This window comes from Mauremys mutica, chromosome 6, assembly GCF_020497125.1.
Source record: "Mauremys mutica isolate MM-2020 ecotype Southern chromosome 6, ASM2049712v1, whole genome shotgun sequence".
In the NCBI taxonomy this organism is placed as follows: Eukaryota; Metazoa; Chordata; order Testudines; family Geoemydidae; genus Mauremys; species Mauremys mutica.
In genome coordinates, this window is record NC_059077.1 from 94,802,981 (window position 1) to 94,830,638 (window position 27,658).

Below are 27,658 nucleotides of genomic sequence, written 5' to 3' on the forward strand. Positions count from 1 at the left end.
AAAGTAGAAGTTTGGGAAGAAGATCTATTCTAAGATCATCTTGCAGAAAGATGAGGGGTGGAAAAAGTTGGAGGAGGAGTAAGAAGGGGAGAGTGGCTAATTTCAGGAGCCTTAAGAATCTCCTCATGTTTAAGATATTGTGAAATCCTTTTTAAAAAAAAACAAATATTGACCAAATTCCTGTGAAATACAGACATCCTTGTAGAGGAGAAGGACAATCTACAGGCAAGCAGGGAGAATTGAAAAGGGGAAGCTTTTCACTGCCAATTAAACACAGATGTTTCGGAATCTCTGTTGTCAAGTACAGAGTTGCCAGCCCAATATCTGGCATCAGCATATCCAAAAAAAAAAAAAAAAAACCCAAGATCTAAAACACAGTCTAACAGAGCAATCCTGTGTAAAGAGGAGTACTGCAAAATTTCCTAATCTGGTGTAATAATGTTCCTGTTTACTTTCACCACAGGGCTAGTTACACTTGCACCGCTGTCTGGTAAATATGCACAAAACCAATACAGCTGTGGAAACAAATTCAGATTCAGCTGAATATTTAGCACAGTCTTGTATTTTAAAGCATTTCAGTGCAGATGATTCTGTCCTCATTTGATTTTCAGTGAGATTGATATAAATGTCTGGGTCTTGAATAACACAAAACAAATCCAAAAATCCAAAGAAATCCTGTGATTTTATTTCTCCCAATCTAGCTGAGCAATATCTAAAAGCGCAGAAACATGCCGTATATAGTGGCATTTCGGGCAAGTAATTTTGCAGATTCCAGGTGGCTGGATACGTACCAGTGGCTTTAGATGAGATCAGGGGCCAGATTCCCAGCCAGTGTAAATTCACTTCACTGGCAATTTAGGCCAGTTGAGACTGTTCCCCCAGATGTATTTCTAAACTCTCATACTGCCAGCAGTGTCTTCTATTGATTCAATATTGGTAGTGTAAAGCATGCACCACCGTGAACATTAGACAATACCTCTACACTTTCAAAGCCGTTTTCAGGGATTGGAAAATTAGAGGGAATAGTGATAATTGCTGGATAATATCAAATGAGGAGAAGACATTCTGCCTCCCATGTAGTTGTTTCATTTGTTTCTGTCAATCCAGTATCTGAAGAGGGATATAATAATCAGGCTCTTTTATAGTGGCTAAACGGTCTGTGAGAAGAGGTGATCAGAAGAACTGAAGATCATTTCATTAAAATGGACAAGGACAAAATGTGGCAGCATAACTTACATTCTGTTTAGCTCTATTAGACATTATAAGCACTGTATTTTCAATGTGGCCCAATTCACCTAGAGACTCTGCGAGATTTTAAATTATGACTGAATTTATGAATAACAGCCACTAATACTTCTGCATATGACCAATCCTGGGAATGGATTCTGTCCTTTAAAGGCTGCACTTCAGAGGGGGCAGCACATAATATGAAGTTTACATCACCTTTATGTATAAACAAGAACAGTCTTTTCCTAAACATCCTACATCTTTTCCTATACATGAGAGTGTTGGCCCAAAATAAAGGGATTACGTACCTTTCCTAGAAAAACTGGGGAAGATCTGATAAGCTTGCACAGTTAATCATTGCTAGATGGTCTCTGATTTTATAGTGAGGGTTGGAGGAGCTGCTCTGTGGATAAATAAATGGACATTAACCTCTAGAAATGTTAGTTATTCTTCTTTAATGATAAGAAGAGTAAAGAGATCAGCTACAATTCAATATTTGCTTTGTGAGACTGGTTTTCCCTTAAATCTCTCCTTTTATATATATGTAAAGCTCTGTGCACAACTGTGGAACTGTATAAACAATAGTGGGCCAAGTTATGTGTGTGTGCATGAGGAGAGACATGGCTCAAGGAACACCTTTGCCCTTTGCACCCCTGAGCAACCCGTGGCGCACGGTTGCAGTCTCTCCTCTCAGAGAGTGCAGACGAACACACCCAACAGCTTTATTATGTCAAAGAGAGCGGAGAGGAGGCAGGACCATGGGCTTCCCTATGCATTGACCAGCCAGCAGAGTTAAATGGGCACTGAGGGGGAGTACACTGCTACTGAAATGGTACAGCAGCAGGCTTGCTCCCATTCCATATTCTTCTTCTCTGTCAATGAGGCAGAAATCCCCCTGAAGCCATCGCCACACCATCCCTAACATAGGCAGAGCCATAAAGTCACAAATGAACCCAATAATAATTCCTAGTGATTATGATGTGCAGCACATAATGTGTAGTGTGCCTGTCTCTTACACTGCACCTATATCAGCCTTCACTAGACAGCAAACAAAACATATCATGATTACCTTGCTAATGGTGTTTTCCTACCTATGTCAGCAGAAGTAAGTCCGCATTCTTTTCCAATGGCAATCACATCTCTAGATGTTACTCCAATGGCACGCCTAGCCCCATATGTGCTGTCAAAGTAATTTTTTACCATTCTTGGAGGCGCCAGAATTGGTTACTGTCAGACACAGTAGAAGTAGAGTTCATAAGCATCACCAGTTTGTGTACAAATGAAGGGGTGTGATTTGAAGACAGTGGGAAAGGAGATTAAACACTCTTTTCTTTTATGATGGGAGTGATCAGCAACTTTTGTTAACTCTATAATGTTTTCCTAAATTATTTTTTATTGTCTGAAAATGATGGCCCTGTCTCAGTCCCTTCAGTCTCAGTCCCTGCAGCTGCCAGCCAAACCCACTTGATCAAGGGCTTTGAAGTGTAGGCACTGCAGACAGCCAAATATCAGCTGTCTGGAAGGTTACCACGTGGAGGTATTTAGTAGCACCACTGACTTGATTTGGACGGGAATATTTTTCAAGGAAGTATGTACTTATGGTTTAAGTGTGTGTGTGTGTGTGTGTATATAAAAACAGGTGCCAAGCCTCTTAGTCCTACTTCTCCTCTTCCATACAAAAGAGTTTAAACATTAACTGTAATGATGGTGATGGACAATTAACATAAGTACCATCACCCTTACTGTTAATCTCGTCTCATGAATGAAAAATGAGCACAACTTCATTTTAAAAATAGGTGTTAAAGGTAGGAAAGATTGGGGGTGGGGGTTGTGTAAATATTTCAAACCAGCTATTTTTTAAAGTGTGAATATTCAGGCTCTGGTTCCTCAGGAAACTCAGCGTGTAAGTAGGGTAGCGGAAACCACTTTGGGCTCAACCGGAGGCCTGCCTGACCAGGGGTGTCCTTGAACAGACTTCTGCCATCACCAAAACCTGCTACTCACCTCCCACTCAGCTGGCTCAGGAGTGGGTGTGTAAGGGTGGGGAACGAGCAAAGGTTTGGCTCTTCCCTGTCCCCTGTCTCCCAACATATCAGCTGTGCCAACTGCTTCCCCTGGGAGCAAAAAAACTATATTTCCATGAGTTATCCCAAAGATTTCTCTATTGGGTAATATGGTGGCACTAACACAGACTTCATTCCCTCCTGTTGAAATTAGTTGCTATACCAATGATGTCTGCACAATTGATAGGCATGTTGGGAGCCACTTCCACCCATATAGCTGGTCCTAGTGTGGGTGAACGGCGTGACGTTCCTCAGTAAGATCTTGCATACCACAGTGATGGGCACAGTATAAAAACAGACAGATAAGTAGATAACTGTATGTTAATTAAAAGTCCCTCTTTTCCCAAGAAGACATCTACACCCAAGAGCTTTTTCACTTAACCTCATTGACTCCAGTGGCCACATTTATGAAATGAGGAATTGCTCAGCCCCTGCTTTATTTGCCCTCATATAGTATTGATGAACCTTCTTCTTTGTCCATTTATTTTTGCAGTAGACATTTGCAGTATTTTTCAGTACAAAGAATTCAAAAGTCTGGGAGAAGGGCTTTGAGGTCTTAGGCTGCCAATACTGAAATATCCTTGGAATTTCTAAATATCACAGGTGACAATTTCCTAGCTCAAGAAGTGTGCAACCAACATGAGGGAACTCTGTGTTAGACCTCATCTTCACAGATAAATAGGAACTGATTACAAAAATAAAAATTAATCGTCGCTTAGGTGCAAGTATCGTGACTTGATCACATTTATAATATGCAACAGAATAAAGTCTAAATCAGTAATATATATACTTGGTGCTTTAAAAGGGCCAGTTTCACAAAGCTGAAAACAATTAGGAGCCAAAATCAGCTGTGAGGAAAAATTTAATCAGAAAAATGTGAATTATAATTAGGAATTGTTTAAAAATACTTCACTAGATGCCCAGAATGCCACAATTGAGGAAGAAGGCTGAATTGTTTAAAACACTGATCTAGTTTAGAGGGGAAGTGAAGGTAGCTATAAAAAAAAATGTATAACAAATGGAAGAAAGGGAAAGTATAGTAGTGAATATAATTAGGAAGCTCGGAATTGTAGAAAATTTATAAGGGAAGCAAAGGGACACAAGGAGGAATCTATAGTCAGCAGATTTAAAGGACAATAAGTAGGCAGTATATGAGGAACAAAGGAATCCTGACAATAATATTGGTCCATTACTAGATGGAAATGGTAGAATTATTATTAAATGTTTCTGTTCTATATTTGGGAAAAAACTGAGGATGTAGTCCCATTATATGATGCTGATAATACTCTTTCCATTCCATTAGTATCTCAGGAGTATGTTATCTGGCATCTACTTAAGTTTGACATTTTTAAATCAGCAGGTATATCGTGTATCTAAGCATTTTAAAAGACCTGGCTGAGGTCTTTTAAATGCTGGACCATTAATGTTGATTTCAATAAGTCTTGAAGGATTGGGGGAAATTTCAGAAGACTGGAAGAAAGCCAATGCTGTGTCAATATTTAAAAAGGGTAAATGAGATGACCTGGGTAATTATAGGCCTATCAGTCTAACATCAAAACAGAGCAAGATAACGGAGCAGCTGATACTGGACTCAGTCAATAAAGTATTAAAGGAGGGTAATATAATGAATGCCAATCAACATGGGTTTATGGAAAATAGATCCTGTCACACTATCTTGATATCTGTTTTTGATGAGATTATAAATTTGATTGATAAAGATAATAGTGTTGATATAATATACTTAGATTTCTCTAAGGCATTTGACTTGGTACCAAACAACATTTTGATTAAAAAACTAAAATGATATAAAATTAACATTGCACACATTAAATAGATTAAAAGCTGGCTAACTGATAAGTTCTCAAAATGTAATTGTAAAAGGGGAATCATTGTCAAGCATGAGTGTTTCTAGTGGAGTCCCATGGGAATCTGTTCTTGGACTTCTGCTATTTAACATTTTTATCAGTTGACCTGGAAAAAATCATAATATCACTGACACAAAACTTGGAGGAGTGGTTAATAATGAAGTGGACAGGTCACTGAACAGAGTGGTCTGGATCATTTGGTGAACTGGGCACAAGCAAACAATATGCGTTTTAATATGCCTAAATGTCAATGTGTATATCTGGAGCAAAGACTGTAGGCCATACTTCCACAATGGAGGCCTCTGTCATGGGAACCAGTGACTCTGAAAAAGATTTGCTGAACATGTGCTCCCAGTGTGACAGCCCAAAGGTCTAATGCAATCCTTGGATGCATAAACAGGGGAGTCTCAAGTAGGAGTAAAGAGGTTATTTACCAGTATTTGGCACTGCTAGAACCTGTGTCCAGTTCTCGTGCTCACAATTCAAGAAGGATATTGATAGATTAAAGAGGGCTCAGAGAAGAGCCACTAGTATGATTAAAGGATTAGAAAACATGCCTTTTAGTCATAGACTCAAGGAGCTCAATCTGTTTAGTTTAACAAAGAGAAGGACTTGATTACAGTGTATAAGTAACTACATGGGGAACAAATATTTAATAATGGTCTAGCAGAGGAAAGTATAACACAATCCGCTGGCTGGAAGTTGAAGCTAGATAAATTCAGACTGGAAATAATGCAAAAAAAATTATCAATGAGGGTAATTAGCCATTGGAACAATGAACCAAGGGTTGTGGTGGATTCTCCATCACTGACAATCTTTAAATCAAGATTTGATGTTTTTCTAAAAGATCTGCTCTAGGAATTATTGTGTGGAAGTTCTATGGCCTGTGTTACACAGGAAGTGTAACATCATAATGACAAGATCACAACAATGGTCCCTTCTGGCCTTGGAATGCATGAATCTGTTATACACTGTGAAGTCTTTTTTGGTATGTTTTATTCTGAAAATGTTAGCTGCCCAATCACTTAGAAGAGCCATGTTTTAGCTCTCTTAGAATGCACGTTTCCATTCCATGTGCACTTGCATTTGGGGCTAAAGGGAAAGGAGAGTGTAAGAATAAGAGTTCATTGCACACTCATTATGCCTTGCAGGATTTTCCTTTGAAGAACCTTCTTCAGTTGGCCGTTTCAGCCAGCCTTAGATATTGCCATATTTGGAATTTGTGATCTTTAAGTATAGATCGGTTTTATACTTTGAACTGTCATTTGTTTAACAAGGTTTTGTGGGGGGGGTGGGGAATGTTAGATGCAATCCTTTGAGTTCTAGTTTGGCATTGATTGGAGGCCGGTTTCATAAACTTTCTGCAAAGTGTAGCTAGAAAGACTTACCCCATGCCTTGAGATTAAAACAGCATTTATGTTTTTTCTGAGGTTTTGTCTGTAGTACTGTCTGTGGTAGCAGTCTAACCTGACTTATCAATACAAAATGTTGTGATTTAAAAGTACTCGCTCCCATACCCTTCTCCTTCCACTGCCTCCACCAAACAAATCTACCAAAGATATAGATTTGGAGCAGCTGTAACAGATGGTCACTGATGTTTGCAGTCCCTTCTAATTAATCAACATCCAATTGCAAGCTCCTGTTTTGATTGGAACTAAAAAAAATTCACAGATGATTAACAGGTCAGTGAGTGAAACTTTCAGTGCAAGCCGTGAAGCTGCTTATTACTAAGCCCTTTTAAGTACTAAACATTTTATGTTCTTTATTTTAAAAAAAAATCAAAAGTAACTTTCTGCCCTTCAAGAGCAGGTATATGAAATCATTGACATGCCTTAGACAACGGGATCAAGTTCATATTCGTAGGACTATCACTTTAAAATGTCAAAAGTGAAAGCTTGCAGGATGAGGGAGAAAATCTGTCACACATTTCATGGCCTCCATATCTTTTATACATCTGGGTTCAATTACTGATTCACCTAAAATTAGGAAAGATAACGTTTTTAAGCTGCCTTCTGAGATGTTGAACTTAATTATTAGGTATGACAGGAAATTGAATTTCTCCCAGAAAGGGAATTGTTTACTGTGAACAGTCTGCTGCATGATGGTTTTTCCACTTTAAAACTGCTCGTGTTAGAGATATGAGGAGTCCACGGTCATGACTGCTCTATGGGCTTCATTGTCCCTGGTTCTGTGCGGGTGTGCAGAGGGAATGGAGCAAGGTGCTATCCCCTCTTCTGCTTTGCACCCTGCTCAAGGGCCAGGGATGACTTTAGCCCCTGGGGTTGGAGAAGTATAGGGATTTCTCCCTCCTTGCACAAACTACCCCAAGAATGGAGGGAAGAGTTGGCCGGCTGCACAGGAGGAACATACTGCACCGTCTGAGAGAGAATGAGGCAACATCCACACTCCCCCTGTGCACAAGGAAACAAGGAAGGGATTGTACCAGCATCTAAATGCCACAGCCTGGCCCTGTGTAAATTGCAAAAGCCCAGTGAGTCAGCCACCTTCAGAATGTGTCTGTAGTTGCGGTTGTGAGGCATTTGAATAATCAGAGATATCACATTTCTGGCTCCTTCAACCTTCTAACATTTGTTTGCAGGTTCATGGTAAAGGACTGGGTTGAATTAAAGCAGGTGACCAAAGGGCAGTCTGTAAGGCAGTTGCACTGCATGGAGTTTTACAGTGTCTCGGCTACCCAGTTCTTGATGAAGCAATGCATGCTGGGATCTGTAGTCTCCATTGACCATGTCTGCAATGAAGATCTGAACAGCTGCAATATGTTCTATTTTGTGCAAATTAGGTATAGCCCTTATTGCCAGAATAGCTCTTGGCTCCTGAGCAAAAGGAATGAAGCAGAGGAAATGAAGCAATAGCCTTTAGCTGATGACTGCAATGACTAATGATGCCATTCTGTTAGCCAAACAGCAATGTGCTATGTGGCGATTGTAACCATTCTGTTTACATCTGACAGTGAGCCACTTATATGGATTTGGACTGATGGATGCTGAAGCTATGGTGATGGAAGCAGAAAAATGGACAACAGTCCCTCAACAGCATGTGTGTGTGGAAAGCACGGATCACCAAGCCAAGTAATACACAGTATAATCACTGGTTCCTATATTTACATGTAAAGGAATTGATACAATATACCTTTCCTTGTGCTCTCTTTGATTTGCCCATGTGAAAGCTATCCTGCCCTTGATACATCATAGAACTGTAGGGCTGGAAGGGACATCAAGAGCTCATCTAGTCAAGCCCCACAACCTGGGGGAAGTTTGTTTTCTCACTGTATTTGCCCAGCCTGTTCTATGGCTACACAGAAAATATCAGTCTTCAGGCCTACTTCCAAAATGATAGATGTATTTCATGGGCTAGATCCTCAGCTGCTGAAAATTGGCACACTTCCGGGAAACTATGCCAGTTTATACCAGATGAGGATCTGATCCACTGCTTGTTAATGATATTCAATATCTAATACATAGTAGCCAAAATTATTTAAGCAACAACCACGGAGCCAGGCATTTCTGTGAATTAACAAACTGTAATCCTGTGACATTCTCTGATGCCATCAGCAAATCTCAGCTGGTCACTAAGATTATGCTAACTGAGATGCCTGGTCGGTAACCAAGATAATGCTAAAGTTTTATTTTTTAAACTAAAAATTAGTAGTCTGACACTGACCAATAAATGTCATACAAGGATGATTTGGTTCCATTCTCCAGAGAGCAAGCCTGAAACAACTTTGTTGTTGGTATATGTTTATGTTACAGAACAATTCGGCCCGACAGCCAGGTCCACTCAGTATACAAAGCTACTGGCTGTTCAGATAATTCCAACCACCATGTGATCTACTTGGAGCACGTGGTTGTGCGCATCACTATTACCCATCCTCGGCGTGGAGACTTGGCAATTTTCCTAACCTCTCCTTCTGGAACAAAGTCGCAGCTATTGGCTAACAGGTACAGTAACCCTATTCAACTTTGCACTCCAGTCAGAGCTCAGAGCTGGGGTGAGATTGTAGCTTACATAGAGAGGAATCAAATAATTGTTGTTGGTGTGTTAACAGTCATAGGCACCTAATTACTTGGGGGAGGGGATGGGGGAAATGAAGCAGTAATTATAAAAAAATACAGTCTGAGGACTGTAGTCATTATTGCATTAGTATAGGACTAGACTAGAGCAAAGCTGTTATAGAGTGTCATCTTTACAGAAGAAAGCAGAGTTTTTTGACAGAACCCCTCCCAACTGTGAGCTCAGCACAGAAGCGAAGGAAATTTTGATAGTCTGAGTGTTATAGGAGGGTAGCTGAATGGGGGAAAGTCTTCTATAGACAATTAATACATAATTGTTCATCCCTCCTTCCTTAACACTTCCTCCCAAATAATAAACATAGGACAAAGTGGCCTAATTCCTCTGTAATTGTTTTCCTCATCAATTCCCCTTCCATTTTTCCTTTTGCCAGAGTATATAGAAGTGGTCTCCTCCAGCCACAAAAGGCTCTTGACAGAATAAGAAAGAAAACATGGTTATTGTTATGAGCGGGCATGGCACTGTTGATCATAAAAAATTGTTGACACTCATATGAGATTTTTTAATGGGCATCTCTCAAGTGGACCCACATTCCTATCTCACTGTTTCCATAGAGTTGTGATGGACACCTGCTGTTTGTTTCTAGGCCTCTATCATGCAGCGATCCACAAGGCTCAGTCTCTCTCCCTTCCTCTTTCAGCTCTACATGAGACTGCTTAGAGAAACTGGGACACACCTTATCCAGATCCGACAGAGTGTCTCATTCTCTGAGGCAGCTCCTCCATCACCAGGATGCCCCAATGCCTAGAAGTGATGTGTATCACTATCACTTACCCTCAGCATCCATCAACAGATGGAAGAAGAGCAGTTGTCTTAAACCCAGCTCGTGAATAATGTCAGTTGGAAGGGGACACTCTTTAGAGACCCTGCCAGTACCTTATCCTCACCAAAACTTTAACTACCAATCAATGGTCCAGGGAATCTCATCAGATCACAGATTTTCAAAATGGAGTGCCACCTCAGGGTCCTCCTCAAACTCCTTGCTAGTCCCAGCCATGCAAATAGCCACAGTGGCAAGGAATGCTTTCTTGCATCTCCAGCTAGCCAGAAAAATGTGCCCTTTCTTCTCATGCAAGGATAATCAACACTTTTGCCTGGTGACTCACCACATTAGTCTGCTGTAGTTCTACATAGGGTTGAATGCAGCTATCCCACAAAGACTGAATTTAGTGCAGCATGTTGCCTTAGCAACAACAACCAAAACTAGCACATCACACCTGTGCTTTGTGAACTCCATCAGGTCCTCATTCATTTCAGAAAAAAATGTGAAGTCCCAATCATTATCTGCAAAGCCTTTAACAAATTGGAACCTGGCTACTTCAGGGACGGCCTCAGAAGTCCTGGTCTTCCAAGACAGCTGAGCTCCACTGGGACAACACAGCTATAAAGAACCAGTGGTCAACTCTTTGACCTGGGCAACAGAGCATTCGTAGTGGCAGAACAGATGCTGTGGAGCTCCTTGATAGAAGAGATAGATTGACTCCAAACATGATTTTGTTCAGATTGAAGTGTAAGACCCATCTTCTCACTAAAATCTTTCCCCAGGAGTGATGCCCATAAATACTTTTTTAAAAATCCTTCAAGCATATAAGTTCACACATGGAATAGAGAGGGAAATCACCATTTGTTCTGAAATCTTTAGCTTCTTCACAGTATTTCCAGTGTTGAGATACCATCATTATCAATGCCTTAGAAATAACATTGACAGGTACGTGTGCCATACAGAACCTTCTTCTTTGTTGACCTGTACAGAGACAGATTCTGTCCATCTAGACAGTTGCAATTTTGAGTTTGATTTTCTGCTTGGAGGAGGCTCTCTTTACTCTTCTATCCTGTTTTTGTGCAGTGGTTCTTCCATGAAAGCTTCAAGATGAAAATTTTTAAAGCAGTCCAAATAAATATATCCAAATAAAATAAGTTGGTATAAACCCTTGGGTTTTACTAGAGCTCACTTTAGGATCCAGCCTTTCATGTGTTGCAACTGACTCATTACCGGTGGGAGATAAAGACATTCCAGTGTTCACAGCTCACCTCTTGTGATGATTGATATGTGGAAAATGTACAGAATTTAATGCAATCATCCTATTTGTAGCCCTTGCTCCTTAAAAGGCAGTCATTTTCTGAGCTTGCAAGTGAAACAGAAATGATGCAAAAGATATGTGTGTGTGTGTGTGTGTGTGTGTGTGTGTGTGTGTGTGTGTGTGTGTGTGTGTGTGTGTGTGTGTGTGTAAAGCATGGAAATGTGAGGCTGCTTTTCATCGTGCACTGTTATCTGAATGCTACCCTCAAAACAAAGATTGAAAGGCCTTTTATGTTCAGCTCTTTTCCAGAAACAAATTATTCATGAAAGAGCAAATATTATCACACACAGACACACCAAAAATCCCTTTCTCATGCAGGCTTCTGAAATATATTAGCTTGCCAATCAGATTCAGTTAACATCAGTTCACAGCTCTAGGATTCTAATAACAAATAATAGATGTATTTTGGGGAAGCCAGGACTGGCAAATGAACTACAGCCCCTAACAATCCTTTCCTTACAGTAGAGTTCAAAAGTGGGTGGATACAGTGTTTTCAGATTATGGGAAGGCTTGTTTATTTTCTTTTAATCGGCAAAGAATAAACCGTACAATTTAGGGACAGTGCATATTAGTGATTCGAGTGTGTATTTTTAAATGTCATTTTGTCATACAGGAACGAGTTGTTTTTGTTATTATTTAACAGCTTTAGTTAGGACAAAGAGAAGCAATGCTTGTTTTTCCCTAAGATAGTCATAGGTGTGCCAGAATAAATCCGTGCAAGTGCACAGGTAATACAAGGATGCCTTGGCAGCAAATCATTTGGGGGTTTTTTCTACAGACAGAGGCTGCCATACATTGCTGCTACCTGACTGAGACACTTTTCTCAGACTTACAAGACCTTTAGATGCACACAGACATGATTAATAGCAGCAATACCAGCTGTTTTACTGAACCCAGGAAAAATCTCATTGCTTCACCATTACTCATCTGGTTTTAATTTGAAACAGTTTACTGGTGAAATATCTTAGAAGTGCAGATGTACATTTTACATGTGTGCCACTCTTATCCACCAGATCTAGAAGAAGAGTCACTGCATAGTTTCTGTTGCATTAATGAGTAGATTCCCCAGACAATATCTGTTTTTTTTTCCCCTGAATATTTTATTCTTAATGTTGGCATCCCCCAAAATGACGTCAGGAAAAATACTTTGTTAGTCAGAGGCGCTATGGATTCCTTCACAGGCATTTGGTGGATTACGCTGTCACTGGCTTCAGCTTCTTGTGCATTCTTCAAAAACTGCATTACAGGGAACATCTGCTTTGCTGTTTGGAAAGTGCTAAACATGATTAAATTGGATGTACTGCAAAAGCGGAAAATACAGGCTCAGAGAGTGCAGTCTGGGGTGAGGCTGAGGCTCAGCTAGTCATAATAACTACATTTGGACCAAAGCAGAACAGAATCCCCTTTTCAAAACAATTGCCCATTGGATTTGGCAACTCACACGGAATAGTTTTGAGAGACCAAGGCTTGTCCCAATACACACTCAAATCAAGAGGCCACAGAGGACCATCTAGATGGAAAGAACACAGAGAGCGGCTAGTATGCCATGGGCTCACTTATCTCCCACCAAAGTCACCGCTTCGTTTACATTGCATCCTTTACGTTTAAAACAGCTGCTGCCCATTAGAACTACGTAGCTGAATGCCTTTTAACCATACGGTGGCAAAATTCCAGACCCTTATCTTCATCTGCTTACATCTCAATGACATTCATAGTACCACTTCCCAACAACAAGAGGATGTGCTTTCCATTGCTATCTTTTCCTCTAATGAAATCTTTAACATCAGTAAATTTTGTTAATAAAATCCTCTGCCAAAAACTCTCCTCTCTGACTAAATATGAGGTCCTGTAATCTGGTGTCACTTGCAATATCACTTAAAAATTCTTGGTGATTAGAAATGGAAGAGGAAGCCTTTCCTTTATATAGGGCTATTTAGATTTCTGGATTGTCCCATCTGTCATTAACATATTCAAATCTATTCTGGAAATACTTCATAAAGTGTTACATTTTCGAGGTAAATTAAAAAGAAGTGGAGAGGACAACCCCACTTTTGATGTTGAGCCACAGCACCCAGAACCCCTCTCCACTAACAACTAGTGCAGGGATAGGCAACCTATGGCACGCGTGCCAAAGGCGGCATGTGAGTTGATTTTCAGTGGCACTCACAGTGCCCAGGTCCTGGCCACTGGTCCAGGGGCCTCTGCATTTTAATTTAATTTTAAATGAAGCTTCTTAAACATTTTAAAAACCTTATTTACTTTACATACAACAATAGTTTAGTTATATATTAAAGACTTATAGAAAGTGACCTTCTAAAAACGTTAAAATGTATTACTGGCGTGTGGAACCTTAAATCAGAGTGAATACATGAAGACTCGGCACACCACTTCTGAAAGGTTGCTGACCTCTGAACTAGAGTGACCCTACAGTACTGCCATCAAATACACGAGAAACAAAAGAATACAATCACCTACCTGTACCCAGCCCATGAGGATAAACCAGCATCTGGAATAATTATCTCCCATCCCCAGGCTGCTATTTTGCACTGCCTCCTTTAGCTTTGCCCCTGCCCTTCTCTCTTGCTGAATGGACATTGTGCCATTCCTTCTTATCCATACAGTTGCCTCCCACCCCCAATTTCTTCAAAGTCCTGCACTTGCTGCTTTGCTGTGTCTGTCAGCACTGGCCTTGCTGTCCCCGTTTCCCCTCTCCCCCTCCCCCCTTCCCAAAAGAAAGACTTTGTGTGCTTCTCTTGCTGTAACTGACAGAAGAAAAAGTCTTGTGCAATGCATTAGAATTGTTTCCAGCAGGCAGACAACAGATGGAAAATAAATAAGTTCAGGAGCACTGGGAATGTTAGTAATGCTAGTGACAGAAAAATAGCATCAGAAATAAATACATTTAAAATAGTGGGGGAAAGATTTTCTTTTAATCTTTCCACCGGATACTGGAGGCCCAAATTCAGTTCTTTGTGAGGAAGCAAGTGGCACCATCCTCCCTGTTATTCTAAACCCAGTCTTGGGAGATGCCCAAAGATGAGCTTGTAAGAAGGATGAAGTTCAATATATCCTACCTCTATAAAAATGCAGGCCTTTTAGATCAGGCCTGAGATTACTGCTGGATTAATACAGGGAACCTTTGTGTTCCTCGCAGTACTAGTCTACCTGTAGCTATCTATCAGCTTTTAGCACTCAATATTTCATTTAATTTTTGTTTCAAATTAATTTTAGTTGAAGCTGGATTCATTCTGAAAAGTGGAACAGGTGGGAATCGGGTCAAATTTACAATCTATCTGAATGCCCCAGTAAATGGTGTTTTCAATAAATTAGGAAGGAAGAAGGGAGCTGAATTAAATTTTGTGATATCAGGGGATAGCTCTGAAGGATTTTGCTCCCTCCACACGGACTTGTCTCAGCTGCTTAAGATGAATGTAGCCTTGGGATCACTGGGCCCAGTTCGTTCCTGGTATCATAGCATTGATTTCAATGGAGATTCACCAGGGATGAATTTGACCTACTTGATGTACTGCCTTGTGCCTGTCTCCCCCACCAGCTTTCCTGTGCCTGAAACAAGTCTATATTATGGTGCTGTGTTCATTCATGGACCTGCACCAAGGGCTTCTGAAGATTTTCAGCAGAGTGGATAGAAAAGTCCTCGCACATCTGGTCCGATGAAGATGGACCATTGCATGCTGGTACCTATAGAATCTGTGGGCAAGTTCTCTATATCAAAGATGAGGGTGGCTATAGTCAGGCCTTTTTCCTTCAATGTAGTTATATCTTTCCTGTTGTACATGCAACCATCCTATGAGCCGAGAAGGCATGCTCACATTTCAGATCAAACTGTGCTTGAGTTCCATTTTGCCTCATAAATTAGCTTTAATGAATAAATGCAAGAGATGAACTTCTGGAGGTAAGATCTATAGAAAACAATGCCTTTACAGAGGGAAGATATAATCATCTACTTTCTTATGGAAAATCCCTTTAACTTAACAGATATAGGTGAGAAGGCTTTCAGAGTGCCTATCTGCTGCCAGACCACTTCTTAGGAGGATTTGTTTTCTTCATACTGTAATGCAAATAGGTGGTAGGAACTGGTTGACTGCTTTGATTAAGCTGGTTTCGGCTGTCTGGAGTTCCTCAACAGTTACTTCTCCCAGCTGACAGGCAGTTGCTGGAGCCCCTGTGGAGAACTGCTGTTCAAAGGAGTTTACCCAAACATCTGCAGGTGCAAAGCTCAAGAAGGCACTCTGCAATGTTAAAAATACTAGTTCAGCTTAAGTCTTGTGCCCCATTAGCCCAGCATGCAGGGACCACTTATATGTCAAGTTGCTAATTTAGGAGAGCTGGAGTACATCATAAACAAAGAGCTCTGCGGGAGAGGACAAATCGTCCCCCATCTCCAACTGCCCTCAGCCCCACTCATCAGTCGTTTGGGCGTGTGTACATTTCCTGACTCTTGAAACAGTGAATTCAGTATATAGTGTATGGTTGTCTATCACATGCACTGGAACTTCAAGGATAAAGGACCAAAGTAATACAAACCTATATTATTAAATTTACCTTTTTTGTTTCTCTTGTCATGATGTCTGATTGTGGTGGTACTCACCAAAGTCTAGCCCCCAGATCCATCTTCTGTTATAGACAGGAGGGGGTTTCAGTTTGCAAACCAAAGTTAACTATGGCTTGCTGTTTTTTTCTTTGGGTTCTTGGGTTTTGTTGTTCTTATTGTTGCTTTTGTTTTTTGCATTTATCAGTTGTGAGCCGTTTACTAAAAATCTAAACTATTTTCATCCATGAAGATCTTATAGATGTAACTGTGAGGGGCTAACCCTATGTTCCCAGTTGTGGAATGTGATTGAAAGTGGATACCCACCTGCCTCTATTTCTAAAATTTAATTACAGATGAATATTTCGGTTTCTCATTATGCTGTTAAATGGAGAGGAGATACAATTGTTAGTGGTGACGGTGGTAGAAAGAGAGACCTGCACATTTCAACACGATGATCTTGTTTTAAGGAAATAATTATTTGAGTATACTTTCTACATATGTACGTGTGTGTGTATGAATATATATTCATGTACAGTACACACCTACACATATGTGTATTATATAATTTCTCAAAGAGACCCATTATTTTTCAGTTTAAAATTAATTTAGTACTGGACATGTTCCTTTTCAGCACATAGATGTACCATCTCTTAGTACAGGAAGTCAGGACTGCCATATCCAACATATCTTGGCTATATTGGTATCACCAAGGTTCACATGGGTACTTAGGTAACTGGTCCCACTTTATATTAAGATTGAGTTTGTAGGTTCATGAGTGATTAGTTAATGTTAGATGTATATTACAGGCAGGGGCGGCTCTAGCCATTTCACCGCCCCAAGCACGGCGGCACGCCACGGGGGGCGCTCTGTTGGTCGCCGGTCCCGCGGACGTGCCTGCGGAGGGTCCGCTGGTCCCGCGGCTCCGGTGGACCTCCCGCAGGCGTGCCTGCAGATGCTCCACCAGAGCCGCGGGACCAGCAGACCCTCCGCAGGCATGCCTGCGGGAGGTCCACCGGAGCTGCCTGCCGCCCTCCCAGGACCAGCAGAGCGCCCCCCGTGGCATCCCACCCCAAGCACGTGCTTGGCGTGCTGGGGTCTGGAGCCGCCCCTGGTTACAGGCACGAGTAGAGGTGTTATAGTGGTTATAAGCACATCTATTGTTGTTGTACATGGCTATAAGCCACCTATTGAACTATTGGACTCTGCAATAATCCATAACAGTTGATTAGCCATTCATTAGAACACCTATTAATCATTTACTAATTCTTTGTAAACTATTCATAAATATACCCTTAGTATGAAGTATGACCTAGTAACTGAATCCACCTGACACATGAAAAAGTATGAGCTGGGTTTTAATGACTCAATGCCCATAAAAAAAATCCTACTCAGTTGTATGATTTCTTTTTGTGTGAGAGAAAAGTTCATCCTAACTTTCTGGTAAATGTTTCAGTCGATTCAGATATATGCTTCAGTGCTTACCACCCTTATATGAGAAAGACATGGACATCTTGGTATGCCACCTCCACTCTCCTTTATGTAAAATACCCTAGTAAATATGCAGATTAGCATAAAAATGCTCATACAGGAGAGCGCATATAGCACATGCACACCTGGGCCTAGGCCAGGGGTCGGCAACCGGTGGCTCACGGCTCGCCAGGGTAAGCACCCTGGCGGGCCGGCCCGGTTTGTTTATCTGCTGCATCGGCAAGTTCGGCCGATCGCGGCTCCCACTGGCCGCGGTTCGCGGTCCCAGGCCAGTGCGGGAGGCAGGAAGCAGCGCGAGCCGAGGGATGTTCTGGCCGCGGCTTCCTGCCTCCCGCATTGGCCTGGGACCGCGAACCGCGGCCAGTGGGAGCCGCGATCGGCTGAACTTGCCGACGCGGCAGATAAACAAACCGGGCCGGCCCGCCAGGGTGCTTACCCTGGCGAGCCGCGAGCCACCGGTTGCCGACCCCTGGTCTAGGCTGTATGAACTCAGCCTTTTACAAACTCAAACTCACCATTTTGCTCCTTGCAAACACTTTTTCTTCACTGTCTCTTGTGATGTTTTCCTGTGGCTTGTTGACAGTGTGTTCATTTTTAAGAACAGGTGAGAATGAAATAGAAAAATACCATTTAAACCCCTATTTGATAAGTACTGTACCTTTCCAATAGGAGATTGGTCATCTGTTCATTCCAAAAATTATCTCCTACAATAGAAACAGTACAAAACTATTCCCCAATAATGATCCAAAACTTGACTACTTACAGCATTAATGCAGAATTCTGTAGTAAATTTTAATTAGAGATATTATTGCACATCTGGGACAAAGTCTCATTTTTGCACCCAAAAGTGACTGTGGTTTTAGACAGAATTTAAATAAGCAAACACTATGAAGACCAAACATCTGAGGTGACTGAAAATGTAATTGTCACTGATCTGAGGACAAGGTTGAAAAGTAGATTATAACCTCCTCTAAAACACAAATGCTGTGGAAAATCTTGTACTAGTCCTTGGTAAAAATAGGCAGTAAATATCTGTGACATGTCTCTGTGAAATGTATGTGACTTAAATCCCAATAAATATAGAATTTTAAAAATAATTACATGGTATTTATATAATGCTATGTAATTTAGCTGCCATAACAGTAGAGAGGACTGTTGCTGCCTTGACTGACTGACACACTGTTTAAAAATAATATACTGTGGTAGTACGAGTTGTTTACTGAGTTACTGTAAAAAATCAGCACAATATTGCATGGCAACTGTAATAAGTCTGTTGAAAACAACTTTTGCAATCATTTAAATTGAACCTACCCAGTATGTGTGTATGGAATGATAACTGGATAGGTAATCTGGATCACTGCAGTACTTGGTGTATGCTATACTAGCAAACGTTTGTTTGCAAAATCTGCTGTATTCAGATAACTAAATTGATAATCACACAGAATGGGCCAAATTCTCTGCTAGTACAAATTCTGTGACATCAGTGGAATTGCACTAAAAAAAATCTGACCCAGTCAAGAATGAGAACGTAGTTTTATTTTAAAGTATATATTCTTCATTGAATGTTATCAGGTATTCAGACACAAATGAGTATGACAGAAGGATGAAATTTACACAAACAAGAGAAGGAAAAGTTTAGGCCAAATCCTGCATGATCCCTGCACACATGGTTTCTTTTAAACTCCAGGGAAGTTAGGGAAATGGAGGCCTTACAGGTTTAGGACCTCTCTCTGTGAAATGAGTGAGGTTCTCAAGAGGAAAGGTAACCTTCTTTTGTGTGCCTGGAACATCTTTTAACAGTACTTCGCACAAAGTAACAGTGCTAGAATTGTGTGCAGCTTTCACAGTTTTTGCACATTGTATTCACAACGTTTTTTTAAAAAGAGGCTGAAAATACACGTAGAAACTACAGGAAAGAGTCAAGTGATTTAAAGGTTTGTTTGGGTTTTTTTAGACATTTGTATGAATAGGTTTTTCTCTTTTTAAGAGAAAATTGTGGTAAATCCATTGACTCAACAATGGTGCTATGCCATTGTCAGCTAGTGTACAAACCTAATTTTATGAAATATACTTAAGCACAGATGTGAGCCATGGAATCTCCGTACATAAAGAGTGTGAATAAAAATATATAGCTAAACACAGTATTTGTGAATCTGGCTGTATGTGTGTGTTTCCGGGAAAGTGAGAGAGAAATCTGAAATTGTATATATTCTTCCAAAGCTGAACTGTACCATATATGAGGCAGCAGTCTCTACTCAAGTGAATCTCTCATCAATAGCTTTGAGGCACCAGGCAACATGCTGTTAACACTGAACAAAAGGGCATGCTCTCTTGTGTCTTTTCAAAATCTCATTAATAAATTCCAGTTTTAGGCAATAAAATCTTGGACCAGACCTCCCTGCTGATCAGCATCAGATTGCAGACTCTAAACTGGGTCCCCTCTACTAAAGCGCACTGTATTTCAGACCCAAGCTCCAACCTCTTCATCCAAGCCCTAAGTAATGAAACTACTGTACAACTGTTAGTAAGACAAAATCATCATATGCCAATTAGTCTCTGCATTCAAGTAAAACTAGACTCTGTCAAATCTTTGGATATAGCAATACTAAAATCATTTGAAGTTTGATACACCAATGTCTCAGCTACCTTTGTTTTGTTCACAAGCATCATGAGTACTGAATCTCTCCTGGCCCCAGCTGCTCATATTGTATTGCTCACCTAGTATTTCTTATTTTCTTAACCCCCTGTTCAGTATTTCAACCCAAAACTGGAAAAAAGAAAACTTTCCACTTAAAAAATGATGTTTGTATCTGGGTCACGCTTTTAGAACAAAGGAAAGGTAGTTGTGTTCAGTGTGTACTTTTTCAAGATGTGAATTTTATTAAACTGCACTGGCAATTTTAATTTGCAGTAAATAAACTCTCATTCTCTCTTGTATTATATGAAGCAACAGCATATAGAAGAATTGTCCTCCCTCCCACATTGACTTGTTATATACAAAATGGTCCCATCAGATATGTTTGAAATAGGTGCTGCAAAACCATAGTGATAAATTCAGTATAAATGCTTAGATTAAATATACTAATTAGTTTAAATATAATTCGTTTGTGAGTGGGCACACATGAGGGCTGAGGATCACTAATGAAGGCAAGGGTTTATTTTCTTGTTCTTCTGTATATATAGTAATACTTTATTGCTTTATCTTAGGTTATTTGATCATTCCACAGAAGGTTTTAAAAACTGGGAGTTCATGACTACTCATTGCTGGGGTGAAAAAGCAGCAGGTGACTGGAAGTTGGAGATTCACGATACCCCATCTCAGCTGAGAAGTTTCAAGTCTCCAGGTATGAATCCATCCTTTAGTTAGGCTCAGTGGTTCAGAAGAATATGTTCAGTTGCATGAAGTACTTGGGCGGCTAATTCCTACCCTCATTTACACTTGAGCAGACACACTGATTTCAGTGGGATTGCAGAGAATTGAGGGCAGAATTTGACTCCCATCTATTTGTTCTACTTCACTTCCACACTTTTATTACTTGTTTTCTGAGACCTGTAGCTCCTTCTTACCATGAACCTACTTCTGATTTGTGTGGAAAAGAATGGCAACAATGCAGTGTTCTTGGGGGCAAACTACCACCTCCTTTTTCCCCACCATATGAAAACTTGCCATCTCAAGGCATAAGTTGCACTCCACAGCTAGACCGCACCAGGCTTGTGAGTTTTGGCAGCCAAGAGTCAGTGTTTGAAAATACAAAGGGATTTAGAGACAAATTTTCAGAAGGAGAAGCCCAAGCTTGGTATGTGCAGTTGCATGCCTGCATTTTTAAGGCAGTTAACACAATGGCATGTACAAATTGGTAAAGGCTCCCTTTTGAGCTCCTCAGATTCTAGGCCACCTGTGCATCAGGCTGATGAAGGCCACTCCCCTTGTTGTGGCTGATAAAACTGCTAGCAATCTCTGTCCACACACTTTCTCCAGTCCATGCTCACTGCACCAGCTACAAGGAGGGAAGTGGCCTTGATTAGTTCTCCACCACCGGAGAACAAACACACACACACACACACACACACACAGTACTGGGGTGAGCATCCCATAGCCTCTACAACTGCTTTGAGGTTTGTTTGTGCTGCTATACACAAGACAAAGTGTCCCCGACCTTTTATTCTCCTGCTTTTAATCCTATTCTTGGTTACATATGTTTTTAGCCTCAGAAGATCTCTGCTTGTAATTCCTGTTCCACACATAGGTCCCAATATGTGGTACACTAGTATATGCAAATATCCAAAAATTTCAACACAGATAGGTCAAATAAATGAAGATTTAGGTTAGAATTTTCAGAGGGGCCCAAGAAAGTTAGGTGCCAATCCCCATTGACTTGCAATATGAGATGAGTATCTTAAGTATTCTGAAAAAATCTCAGCCTTAAGCCTCATTTTCAAAAAGATATACTGCAAACAAAAAATACCACCACTATTAATGAATATAGAGTAGAATGCTTCCCTTGATATCTCACATCAAAATAAATGAGATGCCCTCAGATCAGTTGTCTGAGGGCGTTTAATTTCTGTCAAGATTTATTTCAATAAAAAAATTGAGGAAGAAAAATTACATCAGCAAGAAATCTATACTAAAAATGGTCACAAGAGTTGGAGTACAAAGAATGTATTGAAAATTATGTAACAGTAAAGCTAAATTAACACTGATAGTACAATTGAAAACACTGAGAATCAACTCAGTAAACAACATTGCAATAAAGGTGGAAAAATCTGAGTGATGACTACCTTGTGACATTTAAAAAATTTATAAAAATTCAGGATTAACTATCTAAAATCTGATCAGGGTCACCATAAAATTACCACTAGGCATGTTGGTTTAGAATTCTATAAATACAACAAAATATATTACTCTTCAGAAAACTCACAAACTATTTAGGATTTTTTTTAATTGATTTACCTAAAATCAACCCTAAATTTCAATAAGACATGTCTGATACTCAAGATAAAATATATGAAGCCATACAAATTTATTCTTGATAGTTTAACATTAGAATTTTATTTTTAAACAATTAAAAATACACTTGTTTCTGAATTAGAAAATATATAATGACACTCAAAAATCTAAACTGCTTTCACCAAATATGATGACCACCTTCATATCATCAGTACACAGGAAAAGAATAAAGAATTTTTGGCTAAGTACTAGCTACGAGGCTTGAAAATTATATGTTTAAAGTTGATTTTGTAAAAAAGTTTGTGGCTGATAACATAAGAAACATATTAAATATCTCCAAATTCAGCCTGGTCAGAAAGTCCCATTAGTAGTTTTGATATCAGATGTAGAGATGGCCTTTTGTCCTGTGGACTGGAACAGTGTTTTTTTCTCTCTTGGTTGAAATTGGATTTGGCTTAAGATACTTAAATTGGAATAATGCACCTTCTTCTTTGAGTGCTTGCTCATGTCAATTCTAATTAGGTGTGCACACACCGCGTGCACAGCAGCTGGAAGGTTTTTCCCATAGCAGCATCTATTGGGTCGGCCTGGGCACCCCCTGGGGTCACGTCTTCATGGCGCTCAATATAGGGCCCTGCCAACCCGCCACCCCCTCAGTTCCTTCTTACCAGCTGGGTTTATGGATTTAGAAGACTAACTTTAGGCACCCAGTTTTGAAGGGCTTGGCTACAGCACTCTAGAGGTCTGAAGCAAAATATAGTCTGCTTCAGTTTTTCATCACTCAGCTATCTCTGGTCTGATTATCTTCTCACACCAGTTTTCACTGGTGTCATTCCATTGGCTTCAATGGAGTTCCTCCTTTCATCAGGTTATTAAAAAGGAAGCCCATAAAGTCAATGGTCGGCAACTTCATCAATATTTTAATGTTACCAAATTTATTCTTGGGGTAGCCAGAGGCCTGCCTGGCTCCAAGGAATTGGTTAGAGCAGCTTGCAACAGCACCCTAAGAGTCATCCCCGAGCCAAGTACAGCAAAGAGCAATGCATTCCAGCCACTTCCATCCCTCTCTGCCGTGGCATGCTCCCTATGCTAGAGCATGAGCAACGGCTGGCATAGAGCCACTTCGGTAGTTCTCCACCAACTCCTTATAGAGGGGCTATTCTCCAGAGTCCATTTATAGCCCCTTTATGCTACCAGGGCAGTGAAAAGGGGACAGGCTAAAGAGAAGATTGAGTTCCACCAAATTTTATATAGGACTTACATTAGTTCAAATACTCTTTAAGGACCTGTTCCTGCAAACTCTAGCTTGAATGAGTATTCCTGTTGATTTTAATACTTTACATTGCATGAACTGCAGCACAATGAGTGGCTTATCATATGGAGCTAGATCTTCAAGTGGTGTAAATTGGCAGAGCTCTACTGATTTCAATCGAGCAATGAGGATTTACAGCTGGTAAAGATCTAGCTCATGTGATGCAAAGAAGTTGTAAATCCAGTAGACCTGCCCAGCTGAGGATTTCTCTGGCAGCTGGCACAGAGCTATCATAGCCGTCTCCTCCAATACCCAGCTGTAGAAGTCCACAGCTGGTATATGAGCCCCTAGGGCCATAGTTAGCCAGCATAGTTTAAAGACATCCTGAGACTGCTCTAAACTGTCAGGAATCCCGCCAATGGGAATCATCCCCCATATCTGCTGATGCACCCAGTGGTTAGTGGGCATAGCTGAGAATCTGGACCTGGAGAAGTGATTCTTCACTGCCTTGAAGATGGGTGTAAAACACCACCGGACCCGAATATCAATGTTAGACACTCACGCTGTCTTCACACACACGCATGTAAGTGACAACACAGGATCCAGGACATGCATCCGACGAAGTGGGTATTCACCCACGAAAGCTCATGCTCCAAAACATCTGTTAGTCTATAAGGTGCCACAGGACTCTTTGATGCTTTTGCAGATCCAGACTAACACGGCTACCCCTCTGATACAGGATCCAGGACAGTGGAGAATACAGGCCTTGGTTCTTTTCGTCCGCTTTAGCATCATTTACTCTCAGCATCCAGAGTAGTACTTGCCTCATGATGGAAACCGTCCAATAGCATTCCTGTTCAGAAGAGATGTGTTAATGCCTGGCATATGTTATCCAAGGAAAAACTCAGATGTTTGAATTTGTCCTGGCAGTGATAGATCAGTGAGCAGAGTGTGAAGTAAGCAAAGGTGCATCAGTACAATCTATGATAGTTACCCAGTTTATCACCAGAGTCTGCAACTGATCACACTGCTCTCCCCACCATATGTGTTTTGTATTTCTGCATGTCTGTAAATACTTGTTTGGCTATCAAAAAGTTTTATAATTAATAACTACAGTTTACCTGTCTCGAAATGTGAACAAATGGCCAACCCATGTAATGTTTCTGATGTCATCAGACCCTAGCATTGGGCAAGGTATTGTCACATGTTAGCCATAAAGAAAAGCAGCATCTAGTTTATAAAAAACAATGTATGTTATTTCTGCATTTAATTCAGCAGAATTTATGGGGCAAAGTGCAGACATAGGCTGTGTATGAAACTCTGTGATATACTGTTTCTCCTACACATACAACTGGGGATCTCTTTGTTATGTACTAAATATAAGGAGGGGAAGGGACTGTGCTAGCCAGACTTAATGGTGAAATCAGCCAAAAAAAATATTTTGGCTCAAATGTGTATGGTTTGTATCTTTGTTATAAAAGTGTGTGTCTGTGTGTGTGTGTGTATTTTCATTGTGCAAATTAAACCTGCCTTGAGGCAGACTTCATTTACGTGCTGGCGAATTCCATGGATTTTCTCAATTTATTGACTGAACTAGTCTTTAAAAGGAAACTACTCCCATGGTAACACCTGCATTACTCTCCCCTCCACTTGTTTAATTAAGAAACACGTTCAAGGCCCAGATCCTGTAAATAGATGTGCTCGTGTAGACCACTGCATGCATGCAAAGTCCAAGAATGATAGCTTCAGTAGGACTCAGACTCCGACTTTAAGGCCAGAAGGGACCATCATGATCATCTAGTCTTACCTTCTGAAGATTACAGGCCACAGAATCTGACCACCCACTCCTGTAACTGAAGTCCTCAAATTTTGATTTAAAACTTAAAGTTACAGAGAATCCACCATTTACTGTAGCTCAACCAACAATTGATCTGTGCCTCATGTTGCAGATGAAGGTGAAAAAAACACAGGGTCTCTGCCAATCTGATCTCGGAGAAAAATCCTTCCAGATTCCATGCATGGGCAGCAAAAATAAGTGGAGTATTTCTAGTGGAGTCCTGCAGAAATTGGTTCTTTGACCAATATTTTTGTCAATAATCTGGAAAAAAAATATAAAATCACTGCTTATAAATTTTGCAGGTGACATAAAGATTGGTGAAGAATTAAATGATGAGGGCAGGATGGTCTAGATCTGTTAGTAAAACACATTATTTGACTGCATCCAGTTTATTATGGCCAAATGCAAGGTCACACATCTTAAAACGTAGGCCATGATTACAGGCTGGGGGACTGGAAAACCATGGGCTCCGACAAGGATTTAGGGATAAGCACCTAGAGATATGCTGGGGCTAAAAGGTGCAATGTGATCCTGGGGTGTATAACCAGAGACTAAAGGTGTTTGATCTAAAGAAGGTTCAGGGGCCACTTCGGCATGATCTTGTACAGGGAGATGATGTCTGATACTACAGGGCTCTTTAATCTAGCAGACAAAGGCAAGTGGCTGGGAGGTGAAGCTAGCAAAATAAGGTGCACATTTTATCACTAGTAGGGTAATTAACCATTAGAACACCCTATCAAGAGATGTGGTAAGTTCTCCATCACTTGAAGTCTTTAAATCAAGGTTGGATGTGTTACTAAAAGATATGCTCTACCTCAACCACAAGTTGTTGGGCTCAATGCAAGAATTAAGCTATTCCTGTGTGATGCAATAGGTTAGACTATAGGACCATGGCCTTTTCCAGCCTTATAATCTATCAAGAGAGGACAAATAACATCAGATAAAGGGTAGGATTTCTATCAAATCAGGCTGAAAATCAAACAGTAGGCCATACTGGGTTGACTGAGACAGGTACTATTTCACAACAGTCTTTAGTCTGGAAATATAACAGTTGACAAGAAAATGGGTGATCACCTCCCATCAGCTAGTCACCTTAGGAAAACCTCTGTTCTTGTTGCTTACAAGATGTTGAATGTAAAATCAGAGAGGTAATAGGGCATATAATTTGGGTACCTCACTAGAGGACAGCAACAAAATTGGGAGAATACAGAAAGATAACTGGGATTTAGTAAAAGTTAATGGAACTTAACTTCTATAGTTTAAAAATACACAGGCAAAGGACACTATTAAACCCAAAACAAATTGTGGAGAGCAATTAATAGAAAGGAGGGGGTAAGCTTATTTGAATTTTACCATACGTGTAGTATGAGTGATCTCTTTAAAGAAAGTATCAGAGGGGTAGCCGTGTTAGTCTGGTTCTGTAGAAGCAGCAAAGAATCCTGTGGCACCTTATAGACTAACAGACGTTTGGGAGCATGAGCTTTCGTGGGTGAATACCCAGTGGTATTCACCCACGAAAGCTCATGCTGCAAAACGTCTGTTAGTCTATAAGGTGCCACAGGATTCTTTGCTGCTTCTTTAAAGAAAGATTAATTTGGTTTAAACTTCTGAAAAAAGTTGCTCCGAGGGAAGAGCAATTAGACCAAAGAATAGCCCACCACGAAACATAGCTGCAGGACTTTTTCAAATATTCACTGCTGACCTATTTCAGTCCCAAGCCTTTCATAATGAGAGACTGACAATTATGCTGACTTGGGCTAAATTGTATAGTGATTTTTAATGTGGGCAAATACAATCAAGGGAGCAGTGTGGCCAAACTTACTTTCCATGTTTTAATCTTATAGTATGGGTTTTCACTGATGGTGTTGTTTTCAGAGGATGACATGGAAGTTTTACTACAGAGATTTTGATAAGTTACAAGAATATTTCTTCCCTCAGTGTGCATTAGTAGACGTCTATTAAAGCCAGTAGGAGTTACTCATTGGGTATTATAAGAAAATCAACCCCTCTAATAAACTGGAATCCCACCGATTGTGCAACTAATTAATTGACAGATTAAGAATAATAAAAAAGAAAAGTTGGTTTACTAGTGTTCTGAAGGAAAGTGAAATCTGGGATGAAAACTTGCCTCATTGAAGTCCATATGATTTCAGCGTCAGGATTTCACCCCTTATATGAAAACGATTTATGTTTTTTTATTGAAGCAAGCATGGAGTATTTAAGTAGGCTTTTATTAGAATTGGAAGAGGTTGA

General features: G+C 40.4%; 1 protein-coding gene across 2 annotated transcripts in view; it reads left to right on the plus strand.

Moving 5' to 3' along the window:
• PCSK5 (proprotein convertase subtilisin/kexin type 5) overlaps positions 1 to 27,658 on the plus strand; it is a 283,839-nt gene that overhangs the window by 175,958 nt on the left and 80,223 nt on the right. For both annotated transcript variants that reach the window (XM_045020518.1, XM_045020516.1), the window contains exons 11-13: positions 8,127 to 8,244; positions 8,926 to 9,114; positions 20,573 to 20,709. In XM_045020518.1, the coding sequence (XP_044876453.1) occupies positions 8,127 to 8,244; positions 8,926 to 9,114; positions 20,573 to 20,709 (444 nt within the window). The remainder of the gene's footprint in view (positions 1 to 8,126; positions 8,245 to 8,925; positions 9,115 to 20,572; positions 20,710 to 27,658) is intronic.